Raw genomic sequence first — 24,450 nt, 5'->3', positions numbered from 1 at the left:
GCGTTGTCGCAGTTTCGAATCATGTGTCACAAAAGTTGAATAAAGTAAATTGCTTTGGCTATTTGCATGAAACTGTTCACATTGACTGCATGTTAAATCATTTGTATGAAAGTTTTATCCGTTGTCTACATTACAATTATTTTAGAGCGTAATATTCTGTTTTACTGAAGTGACCTGCATTAGCATAATCAACATGGCGGCTGCTGGGGAAAGTACTTGCCACAGCGATCCGAACTTTGCAGTCATATGCTCTTTTTTAGATAAATATGGTGAATTATTAGGATTGCCTGAAATATCTTACGTCGATTTGCAGGAGTATCTCGAGGACACAAAAGCAGGTTTGTGATGGTGGTTTCGAGCTTCAAGTTATTTTTTTCGTCTGCATCGAGAGTTGGGTTTATCATTTAAGGACGGTTGGGAAATCTGTTATTATCAATGCAGAGTAATGAAAACAATAGCATTTAAATGCTTGCATACTAGGGTGGCGTTATATCGGTGTGCATTCTGTGTATGTTTTGTAATCCTTGTTTACTATTTATGTTTTTAATTAGAAAAATACTATGTAGTTTATGAAAAATTGTACATCTTATCATTATACAAAGTCAGCGAAAGAGGCGAAAAATGCATTTTTGAGGACTAAAGAATATATTGTAAAATATTAAACTGAGATATGTGCTCATGTTTAAAATACATTTGATTCTTTGGCGATCGAGACCAAAATGGTATTTGTTTGTAATGCCTTCGGTTCTCAACGTTAGTGAAGTCCCTTGGTATGGTGACAAAATACTGCTCTACAAAGCTGCACATCAGCTGTGTCTGTTTGCATGCGCATATGCAGATAAAAACTTATTATTATAAGCACCATACATTCGGAGAGTAATGCTTAAATACTTTTTAATATCCTATAATATATATTACTAAGCTAAAATAGTTTAAACTTTTCTATAGCAGTAGTCTTATTATTGTCAACAGTATCGAGGGCACTTATTGACATTCATGTCCGTCTTTTGAAGAGGATTGGAAAAACAAATGTCAATCATGAAAGGTTTGAGAGAAGTGTTACAAAGGTAGGTGTGTTTTAGTATGTATATGCCTGTAGATGCATTTACACATGGATATATATATATTTGCATTTGTGTGTGAATTAGTCCATCTAATGATAATAAAACAATGCTCTGCAAGTCAACAGAGGTAAAGTCTGCAAGTTCTTATTTACATATTTATGATTCCGTGCGTGCCTGTGTTTGCTTGCAGCTTAGAAAAAAAATATGTTGAGCAGAAAGTGGCAGATAACACGAAAAGTATATTTGCATTTATGGATGCATAATGAAATGTTTATGCATAAGGAGAGACTTGTATTGGCCATATAATTTGAGGATGAGAGTGATGGGGATTTGCTGCCAAAAGGTAAAGAAAAACTATTTTACAGTTATATTTGTGTTACAGTTTTGCTTTTACTTCTCTGAACGAGATGGCTGGGAAGTGGAACGTTTTGGATACAGACATGCACAGTTATCTACCAAACTTCGTATTCTTAAGGTGCCTTACTATTATTAGAAAAGTAAAACTTTTGCAAAGCTTTTATTTAATTAAAACTTATAAACTTCATTTTAATGCAGCATTTTTTCTAGCTAGATCTTGTCAGAATTTGTTCATATAAATGCATGTTTGAAACTGAAGATCTAGTTCTAAAGTGGTGTCATTACATTTTATCAGATATTCTGTTTGTACTGGGAGAAGTAAAACCCCAGAAAGGACAGACTACCAAAATGTTTATACATTTTACAAATATTGTCTTAAATTGTTCAACTACGTGCAGATGGAATAGAGTTAAATGATGTGGTAATAAAAGTTATTGCCCTTTTGTGTGTTTTTTAAAATTTTAAATCAAGTTACTAAAGAACTTTTTTATATGTGGTTAGTAATGACAATTTTTTTTTCTTTTGACAGAACCTACTGGAATGCCAGTTTGACTATAATGTCAAATTTAAGGAAAAAGTCAATGAACTTTGTCCAGAGGAAATGCGTTTTCTTCCAGCAGGTCGTGACAAGGATGGGATGACATACTGGTACTTACTGGTGAGATTATTTTTGAAATTTGCATGTCTTTCTTCTTCTTCCTCCTATTCACCCCCAGTGGAGCACAGGGCCGCAACCACACCCTGCCATCGGACCTGGTTCTTCAGTGGGGACCATGCCAGCTGTCTCTGCCTCTCCTCCATGTCTGTTGCATGTCTTTGCTTTAACTTAATTAGTTTTGATCTGGGGGAAGAGGAGACAACTTGTGACCCACCACCACAAAAATGAGTCAGCTCAAAAATATGAAATGTTTCAATTTTTTTTTTAATCTGAAAGGTTTTATCTTTCAGAATTGTTTTTTTAGTCCCAGAATTGAGTTATACAGGTTTGAAGTGTGCCAGTGATGGTGGCCATTTCAAAAGAAAGTTCAAAGTTTTTCAGCAGTCTCACAAGGTTTTTCCTTAGCAACAGGTATTTCTAATTGTTCAAATTGTACTAAAAGATGATCAAACACAGCAACCAAGACACAAGAAGTTCAGAGCTTTCATAGCCTACCCTGTTAGTAAAGCAACAACAGTAAAAGGAAAAATTTACTCAGTCACAGAAACAACAGAATACTAAAAATATTATATACACATTTGACAGAAGTGAGTAGAAAAGTAGAAAAATAATTTGAAGAAAACTTCTTGTTTTGATATACCTGGAGAACTGGGATGCCAAAAGTAAAAGAGTGCTTCTCTTGAAACATAACTTTCATGTCAGTTTGTGTGTGGTCATGCAGATGTATTATTCTGAACTGAATAAACTCAGCACTGAAGAAATACTTTTTAATAGCCGGGCTTGTACTAGTAAAAAGCACAAAAAACCGAGTGATACAGCAACATCTTTGCCAGTGTCATCACTGCTCTCTGAAAAGTGTTCCTCACACTCATGTTTATTGAAGTTATTAAGTTGTCTGCCGTGTCCTCTTTCCTGAAATAGAATTTTCCAAATTCTAACCTTTCTGAATGCAGAAGAGACAAAGATTGACCAGAATTATGTAAAGCTAATAATTTTTCATCAGTAAGATGCTTTTTTGCTATTGCCTTACTTTATGTGAACAAAGATTTGCTGATGCAGTAAGTTGCCTGCCAGCCAGTCAGCATGTTTCTTTAAGTTACCAAACCAAGGACTTTTCAGTATCTGATTTTGTGGTGGTGGGCCACAGTTCATTACAGAGTTTGCTTTATCTTGACAGTGTAGCTGCTAATCCAAACTTGTTGAGACTGAGAAGTATCTTTTTTAACTTGAATTTAATGGTACCATATTTTCTTTGTATTTTGGGTTTTTATTTCAAATAAAGTTTTCCATTATTGGAAGTAAGTATTTTGTAGAAACCATCATATTTCACTTGTATATTGTCTTAAGTTTTGTCCCAGATTGTAACCATTTTCTTTTCTCTTTGTGACTAATCCATTGGAGTCTTCAATTTCAGGACAAAGATCTGAATGTGTTTGTGTACAGAGAAGAACCTGATGATGAAAATGCAGAATCTTGGAAGCTAGTTTGCAGGTCAGTTTTGACTGGCTATACAAGTTAACGGTTTGAGTATTGTCTGTTTAGATTTCCTGGTTTTGTGCATCACTGTTTCTAGTTATTAAAATTTCATTATATGATTTTCATCTTTAAAATTGTCTTTTTCCAATTTTATTTTCCCTATAACATGAAAATTTTAATGGCATCAACTTATCGTTATCTTCTGTTTCATTATTGATGTGTTTTTATATAGGAATACGTGTGTGAGAGAGAGAGAAATAACTATTATGTTTTGATTATTAAGCCTGTACAAGAGATGTCTGTGACAGTTATCTTTTATTACAGTTTGCTGTGCAGGTCAGCAAACTTGCTGAATGTCAATTACTATATTGTTAAAAAACTTATTTTTTGTTAAGCTACAGATCAGTTCTTTGAAACTATGATTGCTTTTGTTGAAGAGATAAAGTTAGTTTGCAAAATAACTATCTGCAAGCAGAATATTTCAAAAAAGCATTTTTGTATATGATTTTGTAGTGACCGACATCAGCTGGCACAGTTGGTCGATCGTCTGAAAAACAACACACAAAAGGCTTTAAAAGAGGAAGGGAAAGATGACAGGTGCAGCATCTTCACAGGTGATGTTTATTTTAATATAGTACATTTTTATTGTCAACTTCTATCCACAATAGAGAGAAATTTTGTTTTGCTGGTAGCTCCAATAAGTAATAAATAAAATACAGTCGCACCTCACCCACCTAACACAGTTTCACTCACACACAAACCTCTATTAACAACTGTCCGATGCACACCATGATTAGTGGTACATATTTATCGTAATAATAATAATAAAGGGAATTTAGATAGCGCACTTTGCAACTTAGCAGAAGAGTCAATGCGCTTTACAAGAGAATGGCTAATAAAAGCACATAACACACATATGGACACAGTCTAATATATATCAGCTAACAGCAAAGGAAAACACAAAGGAAAGACTAAAATCCAGCTGTGGTGTTGAAATTAGGGGAATCCTCTAGGTAAACCAAGATCGTGAATTGTAATAGTTCAGATCTAGAACTTGGAAAGCTGTTGTGTAATCTGTAGGTACACAGAATAGATCAATAGAGACTCAGGCCAACGGAGCTGAAGTTGCCAGAAGACTGCTAATATCAATGCAGTCACAAAGCAGAGGACTGTGTGTTCTTCAAGTTATGTAAGGTCAATAGTAGTGATGTCTTGGAAAAAAAAAAGAAGAAACTGTTATGGTGTTTGGTAGAAAAAACCAGCAGTCAGTGGGAAATTTGAAAGTCACAAAAAAAAAAAAGTCAAACAGTCCTGCACAGCAGTGACACAAAGAAAAAAGGACTGGTCAATACAGTGGGTACCATAAACATAACAAAGTAATCAAAAATAGGAAAATTGTGGAGAGCTGCCTCCCTTAGGCCTGTAAGATGAAGGGACACCACTCCAATCAATTTACCGATAGGAAAACTAGTAGATTTGTTTATATAAGTAGATTTTACAGAAAGGCAAAAATTGGTGTATGTGTATGTTAGTTTACTTGTATCAGTGGTGTGCTGATTACATAATTTCTTGGTTGGTGTACTGATCTCCTTTTTACATTAGCACAAATGTTTAAAGAGGGTTGTACCTTTTTTTCCAGATGAGTCAAAGTCTACTAGCAAAGAAGGTAGCCCAGCTGCAGAAGAAAAACTCGCAGACATCAAACCATTAAAAATCAAACTAGGGGATGTCAGTGTGCAGGCATTCTCTGGAACTTGTGAGGTGCCAACAGTTAGTGATGTCAAATTGGAAAATAATCGAGATACAGAGAAGAACAGTGAGAATGTGAGAAAAGAAACTCCTAGAAGTAATAAAGCAGGCAGTGAAAATGACACCGTGAAAAGTGAGGTAAAAGTGAAACAGGAACGATTAGAGGCTTATCCCATTTCAGAGACTACTGTTGTTGGCAAAAGTGCTATTAAAATAACCGATGGTCAGAGTTGCTACAAAGACTCGAAAGTGAAAGAACAGATAAAAAAAAGGAAGAAAAACAAAGACCAAGAAGCACATTCAGCTGGTTCAAGCAAAACTATCAAGAAAGTTGAAAAGGAGCAACCACAAGAAAAGCCACCAGCAGTCCATGAGAATGCAGCAAGTAACGAGACAAAAGGGTCAGATGTTTATGACAGAGAAAAGAAAAATGTCAGCTTAGGAGAGAGCACTGAAGCAAGTAAAGAGTTAGCTGTGAATGGGGAGGAAAAATTAAATGATAAAACTGCAGAAAACAGGGCTTTTAATAATTTGGAGGATTCAGATAAAAGAGACAAAAAGTGTTGTGTGTTAAGCTCTAATTCAGCTGAGAATAACATTGAACAAATTGGTCCTCTTGATCTTTCAGACTGTGAAGCAAGAAATAGAACCCTGTTGCCAGTGACTGAAGGTAAGGATGGGAAAGATAATTTTAAAGAGATGACATGTGGTTATCAGGGTGAGAAAGAAGAAGAGAAAATGTTGCTTTCTCATGTTGATGGGGAACGTGTGTGTGAAATCCACGAGGAGGTTCAAGCAATAACAGAAGTGCCAGTTGAAAAGGAAGTAGATTCCAGAGTAATCTCAACAGATGTAATAGACTTCGCCGAAAGGGCAAAAGACATGGATTGTTTGATCAAAGTCACAGATTCAAGCGAAGTAAAAGAAAAAGAAAAATGTGTGCAGCAAGACTGCAGCAATGACAGAACGCTCTCTCTTACTGAATTTCAAAATCAGACATCTTGTGTACAGGAAGAGAACTCTGCTGCAGTGAAGGTGTCTCCACCACCAATTGCACTGTCTGTTCTTCCACAGAATATTAAGAAAGAAGACGAAGAACAATCAGTATCAGAAGAATCTCAAAAGGGTGAGGGCAAAGAAAATGTTTTAGAAAAAATAGAAGAGAATGATGAAGTACAAAAGTTAGATACATGTGAATCTACTTTTGCCCAAGAGCAAGCATATGCTAGAGATAGCAAGCATCAGGATCAAGAAAAACTGTTAAAGACATTGGTGACATCAGAAACAGTTTGTAAGGGGGATGTTTCAGTAGAAGCTGTGTCCACAAAATCATCAAAAGCAGGACTACAAACCATACTTGAAAAATTGACCGAGTCGAAGCAGATGGACAACAATGAGCTGCATGAAACCAAAAGTATGGATACTGCTGCAGCACTAGATCATAAGGCTGAGCCTAGTGTTCAAGCCACAGATTTAGATTCAAAAAAGGAAGGAAAAGTAACAGTTGAGAGTTGTGAAAACTTAGATAAGTCTGAAGTGGTGAAGTTGGAAAAATCAAAGCATGATAACAGCGGTGCCAGGCAAGATAGCAAGGATTATACGAGGGGGGAAACTTCAGAAGGTGTCATTTTAACACAAGCAGACACTACAGAGAAAGAATCAGGATTGGCTATAAGTCACCCTACAGAACATGTGGATGAACCTTGCCAAAAGTTTAGTTCAGTGACAGGAGCCAAGCTGGAAGAGAAATGTCATTTGGTTTCAGATGAGTTGGCTAATTCTGGAACAAAAGCAAAGAATGCTTCTGAAAAAGAGCCAGAGATGCAGGCAGATGCAGACTCTTCTGCCAAAATTAGTACAGAAAAATCCATAGAGTCTCTTGAGCAGTTTGATCTTGATAAATCTTTAGAAAAAGCAGCCAGTAGTGGGAAACCTGATCTCAAAATACCACAAAATATGAGAGAAGAACAAGAATCGACTGGTGATTTTGTAAACATAGAACAGGTTAATCATGAAAAATATATTTGTTTTGAAGATTCTGAAAAGGCACTGCAAATCAAAGGAGGTAATCAGCTTGAAGCTACTTGTGTATCTGAACAAACAGAGAGTGAGTGCCAAAAACTCCCTGAGCATCAAGAAGGTAAAAGCAGTGAAATGCAAATCTCCCCAGAAGCAGCAGTAGTGGCAGTGGCAGAATGCATTTCTCAAAGATCTGATGCAAATGACTCCAGCGAGGTTGTGGTCCCAAAAGTTGAAGAAAAGGAGTCTGTGGAAAGTACAAAGCAAAGTGTGGAGCAAGCTGCTGAAAAGCAGGTGATGTCTGAAAGTGTGAGGGAACAAGGTGAAATGAGTCGTTCAGAGGTCAGGCTCAACCAGAGTGATGGGAAAAACAGTGAGTCAGTTCTTGGCAGAACTGCTGTAGAAAAATCAGCATCTGAAATTATGTCTAAAAGTGAGGACAGTGCTGTATTAGATGAAAAAAAGTGTTTTGGCAAAGACGAAGAGGTTGATTATTTGGAGAGTGCCAGAGTGGTACCAAGTGATGCTGAAAATGAAAAGCTGCAATGGACTGAAGAGAAAGCAATGGATTTGAGCTGCAAGGCAGCATGGGTAAATATTGATGGATTAGAGAATCACGGCTCTGGAAAATCAACTTTAGAGATCGATGAGAGAACGGAGGCAGGTAACAAAGCTGGAGATGAAAGTGTCAATATGAGTAAAGAAGAAACGTCTTTTACGGGCGAACAAGTGACAGAAAATAAGGTTGAGGCAAAAAAACAAGACAACATTGTTAATGTAGATTTGGCTAGCATAGAAACAGCAAACACAGACGACTACAGAGTTGCTAGCAGCAAAGTTTCAGGGGAAAGTCAAATTGTCAAAGCAGAATTAACTAGTACAGATGAGCTCAACAAAACTATCAGTGTGGTGTCAAGCAGTGAAGCAGCAACACAAAATGAGGTTTACAAGACGGAAAAAATTGCAAAACATGCATCGGACAAAGTTGAAGAAGGACAAAGTGGGGAAATAGATGGTTCCAAAAGCAAGGTCAATGGTGGAAGAAATTTGCAGGAGACTGAAAGCAAGCCTCAGAAGACATGTGAGATTAAAGGGAGAAAAGTTAAAAGAGCAAGAAAAAAACAAGGAGACAAAGGAAATGAAAAAGTTGTCTCCGATAAAGATAGCGATACTCTGAATGCAAAAGTGGAAGGTGAACAGAATCATGTGGATAACAATCAAGTAATGAATGATGCAGAATCAGTCAAATCTAAAAAGAAGTCAAGAAGACCGGGAAAGCAAGCAAAAAAGGTTGCTGAAAAAAATGATATAGAAAATAACATCCAAGCTGGAGGCAGTGAAACAAAGGAAAACAGTAAACTGTTAGAAAAAGATGAGAAGGTCGAAGGTGAGCAAGAAGATGGAGTGAGTGTGGTTATTTCTAAGATAACAGAAGATGCCAGGAACAAAGGAATGGTGAATGGACATCATGAAGCAACAGAAGAAGTGTTTGAAGATAACAAAGACAAACCACCATGCACACCTGCCCTAAAAGGCAGAAGTGTCAAGAGAGGTCGGGGAGGCAAAAAAGGTGGGGCCAAGGTGAGGAAGCGGAGTGCCCCTGAAGCTGCAAGCGATGACACCAACTCAGAACCTGCAGAAAAGCAAGCCAAGCGTGGAGGAATCAGGAGAGGAAAGGCTGCGGCCCGGGGCAGGTCCAATCGAAAAACGACCAAAGCAAGTGAGAGCAGCAGTGACAGTGATGTTCCACTTAGCCGTGTCAGGGGTAGCAAAGGTCGAGAGACCAGCAAAACTGCCAAGAGCTCTAAGAAGAAGAAGACTGCATTAGCTCTAGAAGATGGATTTTCATCTAGTTCAGATGATTCTCCACTTAGCAGAGCTTGCAAGGTACGGCTTTCATTTGGTACATTTTTGTTAATGTTATCGTAATGGGGGTTTAGTATAGAAAAAAAATTAGCTGCACAACTTTATCATAGACTTTTAAAAAGTGCTCCAGTCTAAACCATTGAAATGATATTTCATGCTTTAGTCTAGATAAGTTTGTTGGTTCACTTGTATACACCACCAGAAAAATAGTGTATAGCTCCGCAATGACCCATTCATTCAACTTCCATTTAATCTGGTTTCTTAAGATGGTAACATTTTTTAAATACACATGAGATTGTATATTATCTGGTGGTTTTATTTTTCAAATGGATGTCATGCGAGAATGTAAATGTATAACATGTAGCTATGTTTTATTACTATTGCTAGTTCTAGTTTTGAAATAAATGAAGCTAGAATTTAGGTTACCAATATTCATATTAGTATATTAGTATAAACATGTATTGTTTGAAATCAAAGATTGTTCAGAGCTGATTAAATGGATTATAGGAAGGCAGCAGTTTTTCTTTTTTCTAGTCATTATTATTTCTCTTGTGGATTTATAATGGTGAGTTTCATGGAGTTTTTTCCTAGCATGTCTTTTATTATTATTATTAAAGTGAATTTATATAGCAATTTACACCACCATAAAGGGCAGGCGCAGAGTGCTTTTTAAAAAAAATAATAAAAAAAGAAAGAAAGAAAAACACACAGACATTAATAATGAGCGTTGATCCAAAATCTTTTGGGGGTTGTAGTGTATGTGGATTTTTTAAGTTTTGCTTTTTAGCAAAAGTTTTAGTTTACAAAACACAGTGGATATTATAATTTTAAAACATCACTGACTGAGAAAGCAGCTCCAATTTGGTTCAGTAAAACCGTCAAGTGGAAATGACAGCTTCTATAATATTTTTATCACCTGTAGTTTTAGGTAACTCAGTCAAAGATTCCAGTGTACCATAAAGTCAGTCTGGTGACTACAGTTTGCATCTGGAAAAGGATCCTGTGACCATCAGACTGTCAATGAATCTGAAGGAGTTTCTCTTCACTGTTGTAGTTTTTATTTTGACCTATTGCAAACAATGGTTTAGTTTTTAAAGACTAATTCTAGCATATATCTTGTGTGTATTTGTTTTCTGTTAACTTATAGAAAAAGAAGATTGTTGGGGAAGATAGCAGTGATTTTGAACCAGAGGAACCAGTTGCTCCAAAAAAGAAAGATCGAAAGACATTAAAGAAAAAGACACCAGGAGCAGCCCACAAAGAGATGGAATCAGCTGAAGAGACCATTAGTACTCGTCGTAGTCTGAGGTTGCAAAATATTAAAAAGAAAGAGCCAGAACCAGAGCCTGAATTGAGCAGTGAAGATCAGAGTGTAGAGGATGAGTCATCTGAAATGTGCCTTTCTACTGAAGAAGACTCTGGAGATGAAGACTTCTCACCTCAAGGCCGTAATCGTCTTCGGCAAGCAGCATTAAAGAGCAAAAGTAAGTCACCTTTATCATGAAAAAACAAGAAGTGGAGAGGAAGAATTTGTTCATATGGGGCTGCAGTAATGACAAGGTTGGCTATGACAGAAAGTGGTGTTAGGTCCTATACATTGAAGCAGGTGCAGACAAAGAATGGCAGCTGATAATCCATGGTCTTTGTATGGGGCTTTAAGTATTCAGCAGAGGTAAAGTGAATCTGGGGGACTGGTTGGTTGTTTAGGCAAGAAAGTGCTTTCACCTTGAGGTGATTTCTCAATATGGCTGGAGAGTACCCTGAGATTACCTCCCAGTGGCCAACCCTACAAACAGATGTCATATAAAGAGAGTGGCTCAAGACAAGATCTGAACTCAGAGCCTCTCACTGCAGTACTGACAAGAAATTGTCTTAATCACTACACTATCAGGTGCCCCATTATCTGATGTGCATATATACCTCTATTGTAGGGTTGGTTGTTTGGACAGATGTAGTTGGGCGTGATGTGATACTGGTGCAGTTATTTTCATACATTTATAGCAGCAAGCTTCCATATGGATAACACAGCATTCACTAATTATAAAGATTTTTTTTTTTAAGCTATACAGTATGTCACAAAGCCTGAAGATTTTTTTTTGTGGGGGGGGGAGGGGGTGGATTTCTTCTAATAAACAAAATAAAAGAGGAGAAGGGAATAACACATCTGTGATATATGGTGAAGAAATTGGGACAAATGATTTACAAAGCATGGATTGAAAAAATTCTCTAGTATCTGCAAACACAATACTTGTTATAGAGAAGTACTTGTAACATTTATTTTTGTTGGTTGAATGTTTTAAGCATAAATCCTTGTCAAAATGAGCAAGGAGGTGTCTGCAATATGCCAGTCCACTGACATTTCTTCAGGATTCTCAGATAGGAAAAGCAGATGGTAAAAAGTCATGGGGGGAGAACTTGTGAAGAAAAATATCCTTGGATAGGCAAAGTTTGTTTCCTTTATCCTCACCTTTCTCTTGGTATGATTTAATCTGGCAACACCATCAGTTCATAAATAAATGTGCCAAGCCACAGCTGAAGACATGAACAAGTGCATTACTCATAAACTTATTTAAGAGATTACTTTCTTCTTTTTTGTAATGACTGTGTGGATTTATTTTGTTATTTAGAAAAAGAGGAAGAGGTGCCTGTAGACGACACTCCCTGTCTTATCTGTGAGAAATGCACACATCCAGATATGGTAAGTCTAATGCCTGCATTTTTGTGTGGGTATGTGAAAAGCATCTGAAAATCATAAGCATACAGGATTGAGGTACAGCTACTCAGGCTTGAGAATCTTGCTGCATTCTTTTCTCACCCTTTTCAGATGCTGCTATGTGACAGCTGTGATAATGGCTATCATATGGCCTGCTTACGTCCGCCACTAATGGTCGTTCCAGAAGGAGACTGGTTCTGCCCACCATGTGAACATGTTAGTTACCCCATTGTGATTTTATGTGTTTGTCTTGGATTCTTAGAGTGCAAGGTGTGGTATTGGTGGTTTTTATTGTTTTGAGACTTATTTCTGATTTGTGAAAGGGTATTAAAATGTTTGTTTTGATGTCTTTTTCAAAAAGAAGTAGGAGATTTCATTTTTTTTTTCAACTGCTACATCTCTCAGTTCCTTCTAGGAGTGCCATAATAAATATTTTGATAAATAAAAGGAAAATATTGCAATACTTGTTTTTGAAGTTTAATATTTAAATCATTTTAAACATTCTTTTTTGCATTCCATAAAAGAAGGTATTGCAGAGACCAGTGTTTGGTGTATGCTAACAATTTTTTCCTCATTATAGAATAAGCTGATAGAAAGGCTGTCAGAGTATCTCCATGTATTGGAGACATCAAGCAGGAAGAAAGAGAGATTAGTTCGCAGGTATATTATTTTTAACTAATGCCTATTCCGGTATCGGGTGGTCTTTCTTTTTTTAAATTGAGATCTAAGTCCCATCTTAACTATTTGCTATAATTTGTGTCCCCATGCCATTTTTTATTTTGGTGAGGGGGGGATTATTTCAGCACTTTGAACCTGACACAGCACAGGAAAATGTGCTCTACAGTTATTATGTTTATTGTTAGTGAGGTATACTATGAATCTCTACTGGATGCTGATCATTTAGACAAGAAAAAAATAAAGGAGAACATTTCAGTCTTAAAAATTTCAGAAGAGATTTTTTGGCATCAGCATCAACTAATTTAAAATTCCACTTTATTTGTTTTTCTTTGTAGTGCTACAATATTTAATAGTTATGAGCATTATTGCATTAAATTTACCAGCCATTGTTTAGCAGCCTCTGATCAATGGTATATTTATAAGTTTTTTTTTCAAGGAAGACTTTTACTTTGGCTTCTTTAGTAATTGCTTCTAAGTAATATGCCATTAAATTTTGCGTTCATATATACATCTTTTTTTTCAGAAGAGAGAGACTTGCTTTTGTGGGAATAAGTTTGGATAACATTCTGAAAGAGGTAAGAGTCCTGTTAACATGCATAATTAGGTTCTGTAGTGAATTAAGTGTGTAATAATAATCATTCTGAGATGAAGATGTGTTTTGTAAAACTATGAAAGGGCAGGAGAATGTGTGAGTACATTTTCTTTTCTCAGGAATGAGTGATGATGAGTACAGCAATCTCTAGCAGTATTTACTTGTATGATCTGTTCTGATGAGCTGTACATTTCCTTACCAGATTATTTAATATCGAAGTGTGTCACTATACATTTTCTTACCAGATATGTTTAATCTTTTGTTCAGGAGAAGAAACCAGTCAAGCAAGAATACATATCAGAAGAAGAAGAGGAGGAGGAGGAAAAGTATTCCTATCAGCCATCCAGGAAAGTGTCACATAATCCAGGAAACAAGCACAAGAGATACAAAGTTCACAGTCGTGATGAGAGCCCACTACCAGAGGAAGTCTATGCTAAAAGATCTTGTCGAACTCGCAGCAATGTCAGTTACCAGTTCAAGGAGTTTGATGAGCTCATCAACCAAGCCATAGAGGAAGATATCAAGCTGCCTAAGCCTCCAAGGCCTCCCAAGCCCCCAGGTATGAAAATGCATGAATGTATGCATAGAATGTCTGCCATTTGTTTTGGGAATGAAAACCAGATATTGCTATATCAGGAATATGGATGCTTTCAGAGAATTATGATCTACTTCACCATTTTAACCATTTGACCAACTTTAAACCAAATAAACATAAATTTCAGTAGGTATGACCTATTGTATGATTTTTACAGAAATAACCAATTTTTCAGAGATTTACTATACAGGCAGTCCTCGGGTTACATCAGTCCTCAGTTATGTTTTGTGGTTGCGACATATCTCCCATTTACTGTCTAAAGCCTTCTTTCGACTTAAGTGGTTTTGCGTCATAAACGCCGTAATGCGAACTTTGTTTCATTTCATTATTAAACATATTTTATATGTGGTTTTTTTTTTTTTATGATTACTGTATTAGGATAGGATAAGTGCTTACAGTATGTTATTTACATACAGTATGTACGTATGTTCCGACTTACAGTGAAAATTGGTTTACAACGCGACATAGGAACGGAACAACGTCGTAAGTCCCAGACTTGCCTGTATTTGTATATAGTAAATCTTTCTCTTCCCAGAATTTTTCTTGAAATTCCTTCAAGGAGCGTCTAAATAGTTCTACTAATTATTTTAATATACTTATTGTAAATGATAAGGTATAATTATTAGTGATATTGTCTGCTCTCTCATTAGGTCTTCATCAATGCACGTTCGTGTTCACCATGATTCCATGCTGATGATTGTGTTTCTTGTATGATTTGCTGTCACTTCGCCTGTAGTCTTTTGCGTGCAGGGCATCGATCTTCCATCTTAATGGGAAATTGTGCACTACTAATGCAATTATTATTATTAAACTGTAAATGCAAAATGAAGTGTAAACAGGTTGCAAGTGTTTGTTGCTATTTTGGCAGGAATCAGCAGAGGTAAAGACATGTCCAACATTCTAGGGATGGACAGTGATGAGGAGAAAGAGATGCTGAGGAAACAAAAGGAGGAACAACTGGCTGCTGAGTTAGTGGATGGGCGACCTCCCCCAATCATTAAGAAAAAGCCCAGACGGCGATTAACTACTCTGGACAGTGATGACAATCAAGAAGAGGAGGATGAGAGTGAGGAGTTCAAGTTGTCAGAGTAAGTGATAAAGGGAAATGCAAAGCCAGAATTTTTTTCAGATGTATGGGAAAAACATGTAGACTAGTCTTTGTTCTTAAACTGCAAAATTGATGGAAACTGCACAAATAGTTGCAATATAGATTTAGCTGACATGTTGGCAATCATCCGACAGGAGCGATGAGGACTCTGAGGCCTCTGCAGAACCTTCACTAGAAGAGGAAGACTTGAGTGATGAATCAGGGGACTGGAAGCCACAGCGAACTTGGTACAACAAGGCTACACGCAAGAGCTCTCGCAATAGGAACAGACAAAGCCAGTGGTCTCGTTACGATGATGATTTTGGTATGTTTACAAATGATGTAGTGCTGTGTGAGGACACATATTGCAGTTAATTTTATCTGTCTAGGAACTTTTATCAGATATCATCAGTCCTAATTTTTTGTTGCAGCAGTTGTTTACTGTCTTCCCATTTAGACTGAAAATGATTTATTTCAGTTACATTTTGTTTTATTTTTAACCAGCTAGTTTTTGGGTTAGAGTTTCTTAGCAAATTAAGTGCTTTTTTTTTCATTAAATTAATGAATCCTTCTAATTCAAATGTAAGTATGCCGTAACTTTGCAGTATGTGACAAATAAAACTATGAATTATAGCTTTTAGGACGTAACCAATGTCCACATTTGAAAGTTTTTAAGATTCAAAGATCAGTTTGCTGTTTCTATCGTCCATTCTCCAGGACATATTTTCTTGCACACTATTTAGAATTGGCTTTTTTTTAATATGCAAAAACTGATCTTCAAGCATTTCAACAATTTATTTTTGATCCTGTCAGAAAAGATAATATTAGAGGTAATTTTAAACAATATTTGGTACAAAATATAATCATTTCTTCAGAGGTTGAAGCTGAATGTGTGATGGAAGTAGCTGGGACCAGAATGTCTTCACTAAAGTTACACCATTTCTGCTTTTTTCTTTTAGTGTCAGTGCTGCTAAATTAACCTTACTAATATTGTTAACAAAAGTTTTATATTTTTTAAATTCAGTGGTGGATGATGAATACGACAGTGATGAAAGAGCCAACAAGCGTCGCTCAACACGGAATTCTTCAAAGCGAAGGATTCGCTACAAAGACTGGGAATCAGAAACAGAAGAAAGCATGGAAACTGATGACACAGAAGCTAGCCTTTCGTCAGTGGATTCAGAGGATTCAGTTGTAAAAAGGAAAAGGAACAACAAGAAACCTAGGAAGAAGTTTTGTTCTGACAGTGAAAGCTCTGGCTCAGAGTACATGGTTAGAATTAGTCAGAAAAAGAAAAGGCGTGTCGAGTCTTCTGAATCGGAGGAAGATAATAAGTCTAGAAAACCCACAAAATCAGGGACAGCAGACTCTGTGAAGGCTTCTAAAGTACCCCCACCAGTTGCTGTTACAAGCCAGAAATCTAAGTGTGGCCCAAGAAAACCGCAATTTTCTGATGATGACAGTGAGACTGAAATTGAGAAGGATGAGGAGGAAGAGGAAGTTGTTCCCCGAAAGAGGAAAAATGTTCTTAGGGATTCATCTTCTGAGGAAGAAAAAGGTGTGTGTGCTGATAATGGTGACAATGAAGAGACAGAAATAGAAGAGGATGAAGGAAAGACAGTGGAGTCATTTGCGAAGAAAGAGAGCCTAGAGCCTAAAGAGGAACAAACTGCAGTAGACCAAGAGAAGCCAACAGAGAAGAAGGAACAAATTTCAGAGGAGAGTGTTACTGCAGACAAACTGGAGTCATTTGATAAAAGGCTGCCTGTGGTGAAGCTGATAAAGGTTGTGACTGGGATGCAAACAACACATGTTGCAGAGAAAACTGAGCCAGAAGCCAAACCAGAAAAGACTTCTGCAGAGGAGAGTGAGCAGCAAGTACAGGACAGTGAAAAAGTTAGTAAAAAGGTCAGCAAGAGCAAAAGCAAATCCAAAGGAAAGGGAACAGTTAAAACTAAAAAGTCGGAAGTGCAGGTGTTAGAGGAAGGTAGAGAAGAGGATGGACAGAGCAAATCAGCTGTTGTTGAGGCGCCTTCAGCAGAGAAGCCTGAAGCTGGAACTGGCACAGATGCTGGTGGACCACTTTCATCACAAGCCTCACAAACAGCCTCCACAACCAAAGGTGCAATGCCTAATTTTCTGAACGTTGACGAGGTCAAGGAAAGCCCACAGGCTGCCCTGGTTCATCCCTCACCTCTTCCCTGTTTACCCGAAAGAATGCCAGCTCCAGGAGAGGTTGGCTTCAGGTATCCAGGTGGTGGTGATTTCAGACATCCTATGGAAGGAGGTTTCCAGTCTCCTCCATATGATCCCAGATTCCAGACACCTGAAGGGCAGGAGTTACGGTCACGAGGGTTCCAAGGACCCTTTTGTCATGGGCCATACCCTCTTCTGGGAGAACAGTTCCGAGGGTCTGTGCCAGAAAATTTCCAGCCCCCAGGATCCAGTGATTATTTCCACCCACAGGGTATGAATTCATTTGGTCCTCATGGCCAGCCAGGTCAAGTGCCACGGCCTGAAGGATTTAAACAAATACCACAAAGACAAGAAAGGTTTCCAGCTTGTGGACCTGAGGGTTTCCGTCCGTCTCATCCTGAAGGCTTCCACCCTGGAGGCCCATATCCTCCATTCCATGGATCCCCACAACATTTCTATCCTTCTGCCAGCCAGCCTTTCCAAGGCCATCCACCCACAGGGTATGGAATGTACCCTCATCGTTTTCCTCCAGGCCTGGTTCAGGGTCCATTTGGACCTGGGCCACATCCAAATACAAACAACTTTCACCCCATGGGAACAGCGCTGTCTCAAGTGCCTGGGGTTCCCCCTGCAGGTCGCGGTGGTTTTATGATAGACAACCTTCTACGTAGCAGTAGCAGTGGCCATTCGTTCACTGAGGAGATTCCCCCACCTCCCCCTGCACAGGCCCATATGACCCCACCCCAGATGACACCCCCTCATGTGACTCCTCCCCAACAAGCTCTACAGCAGCCGCAGCCACCATCACAGCAGCAGCAGCCGCCTCCACCACCACCGCCGCCGCCGCCACCGCCGCCACCGCCGCCATCACGACCATTAACTTCTCCCAGGTCCCCTGGCCACGATGATGATGATGATATGGGAGATGTTTCTGACATTGTGAGTTATGTTATGAATGATGAGTTCTTCAAACAGCAAACGAGCTCATAGCACATAACCAACAAAGTGCAAGTCAGTAAAAGAAGCTTCTGCTCTCACCTTTGTATACTTGTTTGTAGATTATTGTTTACATTCAGTTCTTCAAACAGCAAACGAGCTCATAGCACATAACCAACAAAGTGCAAGTCAGTAAAAGAAGCTTCTGCTCTCACCTTTGTATACTTGTTTGTAGATTATTGTTTACATTCAGCTATAACGAAGTGTGCTGTAGATTTATGTCTTTTACAGGAAAAGAAGAAAATGTTTCAGGGGACATTTTATCTGTGCATATATCATTCATATAAAAAAAGAAAATAATGAGGCAAGGTTGATGTATCTATACAATTTATATGAAAGCATGATATCAGTATGTCTTTAAAACCATGAACATTAATTCTGCATTTTTTTCTGCAGACCATTTGAGTTTTATCTTCGGTGTTCTGCGTTTAGTGTTGTTGATCTAATTCATTGAGAGATTCAGTCCGACGGTAGTAAATGAGGCACAGACTCAGTTGACTGGAAGACCAGCTGCAAGATTAATATGGGGAAAAAGACCAGCATCAGTAGCACAAACAGAAAAGGCAAAGGTTAAAAGATTCATTGAACATGAAAATAGCATCAACAGAATGGTGCACGCTGAAGCATGTCGCAAATAAGAAATGTTATTTTGAAGCATGGCTCTGTAGTTAAAATTCCAACTATTACAATGTGACCACATTTATTTTTTATATTTGCTCCCCAAATCAATGTTTGCCGAGAATCAAAGGAAACACCCATTATTGTTTTTATTTGTTTGTTTGTAGGATGTACTGGTGAAGAGTGACGACTAAAAGGAGACAAAAATGTGTGCTTATTGTACACAACATTGAAATTTTTTACCTATCCATGTTACGATTCATTATTCTGTTTGCTGATTATATGAAAAAATGAAATGCATTTTATACAGAATATTTGCAAAGTTGAATTCATGTGGATGGCAGTGATTTAACTGAGTTGTGAATTAGCTTGCTTATTTACATCATTAAAACATAATGAAATATTTTGCATACTGATTTAAGGATATTTTGCATACTGATTTAAAGACTTACTATTGAAGAAAACAATTTATGTTATCACTCAAACATAAAACTGTTATAGAATCTGTGTATAGCTAGTCTTCTCTGCTTAATTTTGAAGTGAAATGTGGGTATCTTATGTCTTGCGATGATAATGTTTTTAGTCTTAATACTGTTGCAAATGATCACAGTGTATTGCTTATATCAGTCCAACTATTTTGATACGCAATAAAGATATTCTTACAAAGACTGTTAAAGGCAGTCTTTTTCAGCCTGTATTTCATGAGGACCTTAGAAAGCATGATGGGGAAAAACCTTGCATTTAATTTGTCGAATGAGATTGGGGAAAATACTGTGAGTTTTAAATAAATCAGTTTTGATACAGGTATTCCACAAGACCAGAAGATTGTTTTGCAGGATAAAGAAGTTGAGAAAATCTATTTAGATAGATGTAGAAGGAAATATAATCCCATTCATTAATATGAATAAACGTAGTGGAAGGGGAAGTGGGCCTGTATGACAGATTATATAAGATACCCTGTATAACAAAGGTTTCAGAATGTTTATTTTTAAACTGATGTACATAGAGGTATTTTTGGTTGTTGTAAATTACTGTCTTTTTCAACGAAAAATTAAAATGGGAGTATTTTTAAAAATAGTCAGAATTCAGTGTAATTTATTAACTACTACAAGGGCATTTGTTAGACTTTTTTTATAGGTAGTTATACCTGTAAAAATCTTTATATAAAGGAGCAACTTTCAATCATTGTCTTGGATGTGACTGCTTTGTGTTATTTTTCAGCAGAAGGTTGTGTGTTTCTTTTCTTCAAAAGAGGAAAGAAACTTATTCTTTTGCCAGTTATCAGAATGTTTGAGCATTGATTCGCCCTGAAAGCACAGCTACATTTGTGTATTTCAGCTTTTCTTTATCAATTTTTTGCTTAACATTGGGCTTGTAGTTTTCAATTTTTTAAGTAGCTCCCATGTTTCAATTTTTGAAGAAGCTGTTACAGGTCTTCTGATAACTTGTGCCACCATAAAATGTGGACTAGCATTGAGTGCAGGGAAGAAACTGTAGACCAGTTATCTTCATGGATTGAAGACAACAAAACTATAAATTGGAAGATGACTATAAGAAACAGCCCAAAACATATACATGAAATAACAACAAAAATATTTATAATGAAAACTGTGTGCATGTAGTATCATGTTAATTTATTGAATATATGTAAAAATTACTTTTAGCTGAACCTTAAGAAGTGCATCATTACCTCATATATCTTATTATTGCTTTTAATGTTTTGAAATGTGTATTTACTGTTGGGATGCCTGAAGATTTTAAGAGTTTTGATGATAAGGACTGATCAGAACAACAGGCATTTCATTGTTAAATGGAGCAAAATGATCTGAACTGATAAGCACACACCATAATGTAGGTGTTTGTGTCAGCAGTTGTGTATGTATGTGCATGCATGTGGATGTGTGTTTTCACACATGTGCAGTCTTTTTGTTTGTTTTGAAGAGAAAGATCATGAATGCAGATACTTGAGAACAGAGTGTATTGAGGTTGCAAGTGGTGAGAATACTGTGAGAAAGGCAGCTAACAAAGGAATTACTGTACCATGCAATCAGATGTTAACGATTTTTTTTTATTTGTATTTTTTGTGCTGAGCTAAAGGTCTGCTGGTTAGAAAGTGGTGTGCACAGGTCATTACCTGCGCTTTCAGAATGTGACACAAAAGGGACACTTGTTACAGATAAAACATGTATAGGATCTAATTTTCTGCCATCAGAACTGCAAGTTAAATCCATTGTTCATTGTCAGTATGTATGTTTATATGGTCCTGAAGTTACTTTTACAAGGTCATTTTATGTTGTTTTGCTCATAGTTTGTGACTTTGTTTTGAATTTATTATACACAGTATTTCATTTGTCTCTGCATTTTTAATGAAGGCTGTTAGAGGTTTTGGCAGGTAGCAGTTCACTGAAAAACTGAAATAAATCATTGGTAGGCCTTGGCTTTAACGAAAACATAGCATTTCACCTTCTGTAAAACATTCATCCTGTAGCTTCATTAAAAAAAAAAAAAATGAGTCATCAGTTTTTAGACATTCAGTGTTTACTAATGTGCATTTGACTCACCAGATGATTTTAGAAACAGTTGTGTTACACGTTATGAAAGAAAGTTAAGTGCTTGCTCACATATTTTGGAAATAGTTGTGTGCTTTAGGCAACTGTTTCCTGTGCCTTATGTTGACATAGTCTTTTCTTTTGATTCGCGGAATTGTGGACTGTGTATATAAATCTTATGATGTATACATTCATTTTGCTTAGACATAATGGGTACATCACCTGGATGAAGATAAGCAGTATGGACTGCACAAGTAAGACTGGTACATGAATTCTTTTTTTTTTAATTTTGCCGTAGTCTTTTTCATTAACTACTTTGATCAAAGAACACAACTTTGTAGCATAGATGTATACATACATTTTGCATAAACACTAGGGAAAGCAGATTGGTTTGATGTTATATGTCCCTCAGACTCAGTTTGATGTTTCTTTGTGAAATGTTGCTGGCTGCTGCACAGCAACACTCCATTATCAAGATGAAAATATATTTTAAAAGATCCTTTAATACCCTGGCTGCAGTTATTGATTATAGTTGTCATGCTACCTTGTGTGACTGCCCATTAATTCAGTGCTGATCAGAATTACATGGTAAATACCCCAGGTGTAATATGTTAAAGGTATTTAATTTTTATGACCCAAACATTTGTCCTTTGGGTAACCACAAAGTACTTAAAATATTATGTTTAATCTTTTAAAATATCTTAGAAACTTTATAGAAATTAGAAAATAAAGATGATGGGTCAGTTATTGTTCAGTGCCATAGCTGATTTTAAATCCAGTTTTAAAACTTAATCTTACATTTGATGTGGACTTAACAGCTTTGCTAGTTTATGGTTGAAGGAGTAAAGTACAATAAAAGACTTTTGAATTTTTTTATGGCAGGGTGAAAGGTAAAGAAGCAGAGAGAGATATCAAACTCATGCTGTTCATGACCACCATCAAGTCTCACCAAAACATAGCTCTTTAGACTGACTTATTGCTGCAGGCAGTGGGTGTCAGTCATAGGATTGCATTTTTGATCTGCATATACACAGGCTGTCCCAGATTTAATGTTTTAATGAAATTGGTTAAAGCTTTTGAGTCAACTTTTTACATATTGTAATCTTTTTAATTTAATGGAAATTTGAGTTGGGGCTAGGCATGTGTGCCTTTTGGACATGCTGCATCCATGACTAAAGTATGATTCCTCAAAGCAGCATGTTCCCTGTCATCATGCCAATCCCTTCTAAAATTACAGACTCAGGGCAGGATCATAAAACAAAATTTAAAAATTCTATTTTATGATCATAAAAAATGCTCATCTGAATTGGGTTTGCTTTGTGTGAGACACATCATATGAATACATGTTAGCATGCAGGCACATCTACTAAATTTATTCAAGTGAATCCAGCACAGATGAAGTCATCATCAGTCATTTTCTGCAGATTTTTTTTCTTCCTTTTTTTTTTTTTTTTTGTTGCCCAAACCAGTCATTATAATTTTGCATCTGTTTTTTTAAAAAAAGGAAAAACTGGGCTGAGCCCCTTGTTTTTCAAACGGTCCATGTGAGTACAATCACTAAGCATAGAGATAGAGCTGTCACTTCTCATCCCAGCAGTAGAACTGCTACTGAGTATAAGATGTTAATTAAATAATCATATTTCAAATTATTTTTTATATTACACCTGTTTTAATATTTTTTCCTTTGAGTAAAATTGGCTGTAGTCTGCTTACTGTTATTTCTAAGATCTTGTTTTTTCAAGAAATTTCCCATTTAAGAGAAAAGGCAGCTATTTTTATTATTCACTTTTATCACAGTGAAGTTTTTGTCAGTGGATAATCCCAATCTCTGTATAGTTTGTTTGCTTCCATATACATATATATATTTTGTACATAACCACAATTAACAAAATACTTAGGTCAGCTCTATTCTGCATCCTTACATCAGATGCTAAAAGCAGACAGAAGTGCGATTTATGAATTCAGCAATATCAATGAAAGCTGCAAGAGACTTTTCTGGGACTTTGGCATGTGCTTCAGTATCCAGAGTTTTGTTTCTCTATAGTCTCTTTCAAGCTATTGCATGAGCTGGAATTTTAATGATTTATTTTATTACCAAATTTTAAAAAAATAGTTGCATCTTCTTTTTCAGCATCTGGTTGGCCTGTGTGCAGATGGTCTGACTGACCATTGGACCAATGGAAGATTTATTGTACAACTGACTGGGTTCAGCACATTGTTTGGTATTTTGTAACGACAGAAGACATTGTTCCTGCATGTCTTTCTTGGAGGTACCAGATAATGACTCGTCAGATGATGGTTTTGTAATGACACGGGCATAAAAGGTAATTAAATACATCATGAGCTCAAAATGGAGTCTATTTGAAAAATACATTTGTGCATGGTAACCCTCACAGAAGAAGAGACCTGTAAATATGTATCCAGTGAAACTTGTACAGATTTTCTGCTAAAAGTCAACATGTACATTTAAGAACATGATTTTGTTTTAAGATTTTCAGAACGTTTTCATTACTCGTGTATGCCGAGTGTTTTACCACACATGTTGAAATATACAAGCATGTAAATGTAAGTTGTGTCATCTTGTTTATTCATATTTCCTAAGTAAAGACAATTCAGACCTATTTGCTTGTTGGCAGCATTGTTCAAGAAAACATGCGTATGTATGTGTGATCATTAATCATCAGTGAGATTTCCGTTTGGTTGAATACTGTATCATAGTATTCAAAACAGTCTTAAAGCAAAAGTGGGATGGTCTTAATAAATAAATTGTAAAAGTGTCCTACAAATTTCATAAAACATAATTAGAGAATGATTATAATCAAATAATGTCATATTCTTTTCACATTGTAAAATTCTACTGAGAATCGAACCCCGATATTTCCAGAATTTTTTGTGTTAAGATATTGACAAGTATTTGTTTTCATCATGGAATACAAGTTCGTGTTTTGATCTGTTGCATAAATTGTGCGTTGGTCATTACTGCAGCACATGTGAACAAACTAGAAACTATAAGCAAATAAGCTCGATCGCCATTGTTGGTCCCAAGCCCGGATGAGAAAGGAGGTGGGTTGGACGCATATAGGGCTAGCATTAACCCTATCCAGTAAAAAAACCCTTTTACAATCTTCTGGCCCAACACCATCTCGAATGAAGAGCTGCATGTGCTGGGCAGGGACGTGCACCGTGGCAGAAGCAATCCAACTGGTGATGAATGGCTAGGACACGTGTGCCACATGC

General features: G+C 36.8%; 1 protein-coding gene across 4 annotated transcripts; it reads left to right on the top strand.

The window, feature by feature from the left end:
* The first annotated feature begins 165 nt into the window (after window positions 1-165).
* Window positions 166-23,834, top strand: LOC112554805 (titin-like). 4 transcript variants are annotated; one of them, XR_003097326.1, is made up of 17 exons: window positions 166-338; window positions 973-1,067; window positions 1,447-1,539; window positions 1,951-2,079; window positions 3,494-3,570; window positions 4,069-4,169; window positions 5,195-9,210; window positions 10,337-10,673; window positions 11,817-11,887; window positions 12,014-12,118; window positions 12,483-12,562; window positions 13,104-13,155; window positions 13,440-13,731; window positions 14,636-14,855; window positions 15,010-15,179; window positions 15,879-18,120; window positions 18,234-23,834. XR_003097326.1 is itself a non-coding variant. In XM_025222850.1 (17 exons), the coding sequence occupies exons 1-17, from the start codon at window positions 194-196 to the stop codon at window positions 18,856-18,858; spliced, it is 8,121 nt and encodes a 2,706-aa protein (XP_025078635.1). In that variant the 5' UTR covers window positions 166-193; the 3' UTR covers window positions 18,859-23,834. The 4 variants fall into 4 exon arrangements, 3 of the variants coding, with proteins under 3 accessions (XP_025078635.1, XP_025078637.1, XP_025078634.1); XM_025222850.1 differs by having other exon boundaries at window positions 15,879-17,989; window positions 18,832-23,834; XM_025222852.1 differs by having other exon boundaries at window positions 15,879-17,989; window positions 18,443-23,834.
* Window positions 23,835-24,450: the final 616 nt, after the last annotated feature.

This window comes from Pomacea canaliculata, linkage group LG14 (assembly GCF_003073045.1).
Source record: "Pomacea canaliculata isolate SZHN2017 linkage group LG14, ASM307304v1, whole genome shotgun sequence".
NCBI classification, from domain to species: Eukaryota; Metazoa; Mollusca; class Gastropoda; order Architaenioglossa; family Ampullariidae; genus Pomacea; species Pomacea canaliculata.
The sequence above is the reverse complement of the archived record's forward strand: the minus strand, read 5'-3'. Positions and strand labels throughout refer to the sequence as shown.

Excerpts from the sequence above, each read along its gene's own strand:
- LOC112554805 (XM_025222849.1), top strand. The coding sequence starts at position 194 with ATGGCGGCTGCTGGGGAAAGTACTTGCCACAGCGATCCGAACTTTGCA. Across the intron at positions 1,068-1,446 it reads TTGAGAGAAGTGTTACAAAG|TTTTGCTTTTACTTCTCTGA; the intron begins GTAGGTGTGTTT and ends TTTGTGTTACAG. Across the intron at positions 18,014-18,126 it reads GTTATGTTATGAATGATGAG|TTCTTCAAACAGCAAACGAG; the intron begins TTCTTCAAACAG and ends GTTTACATTCAG.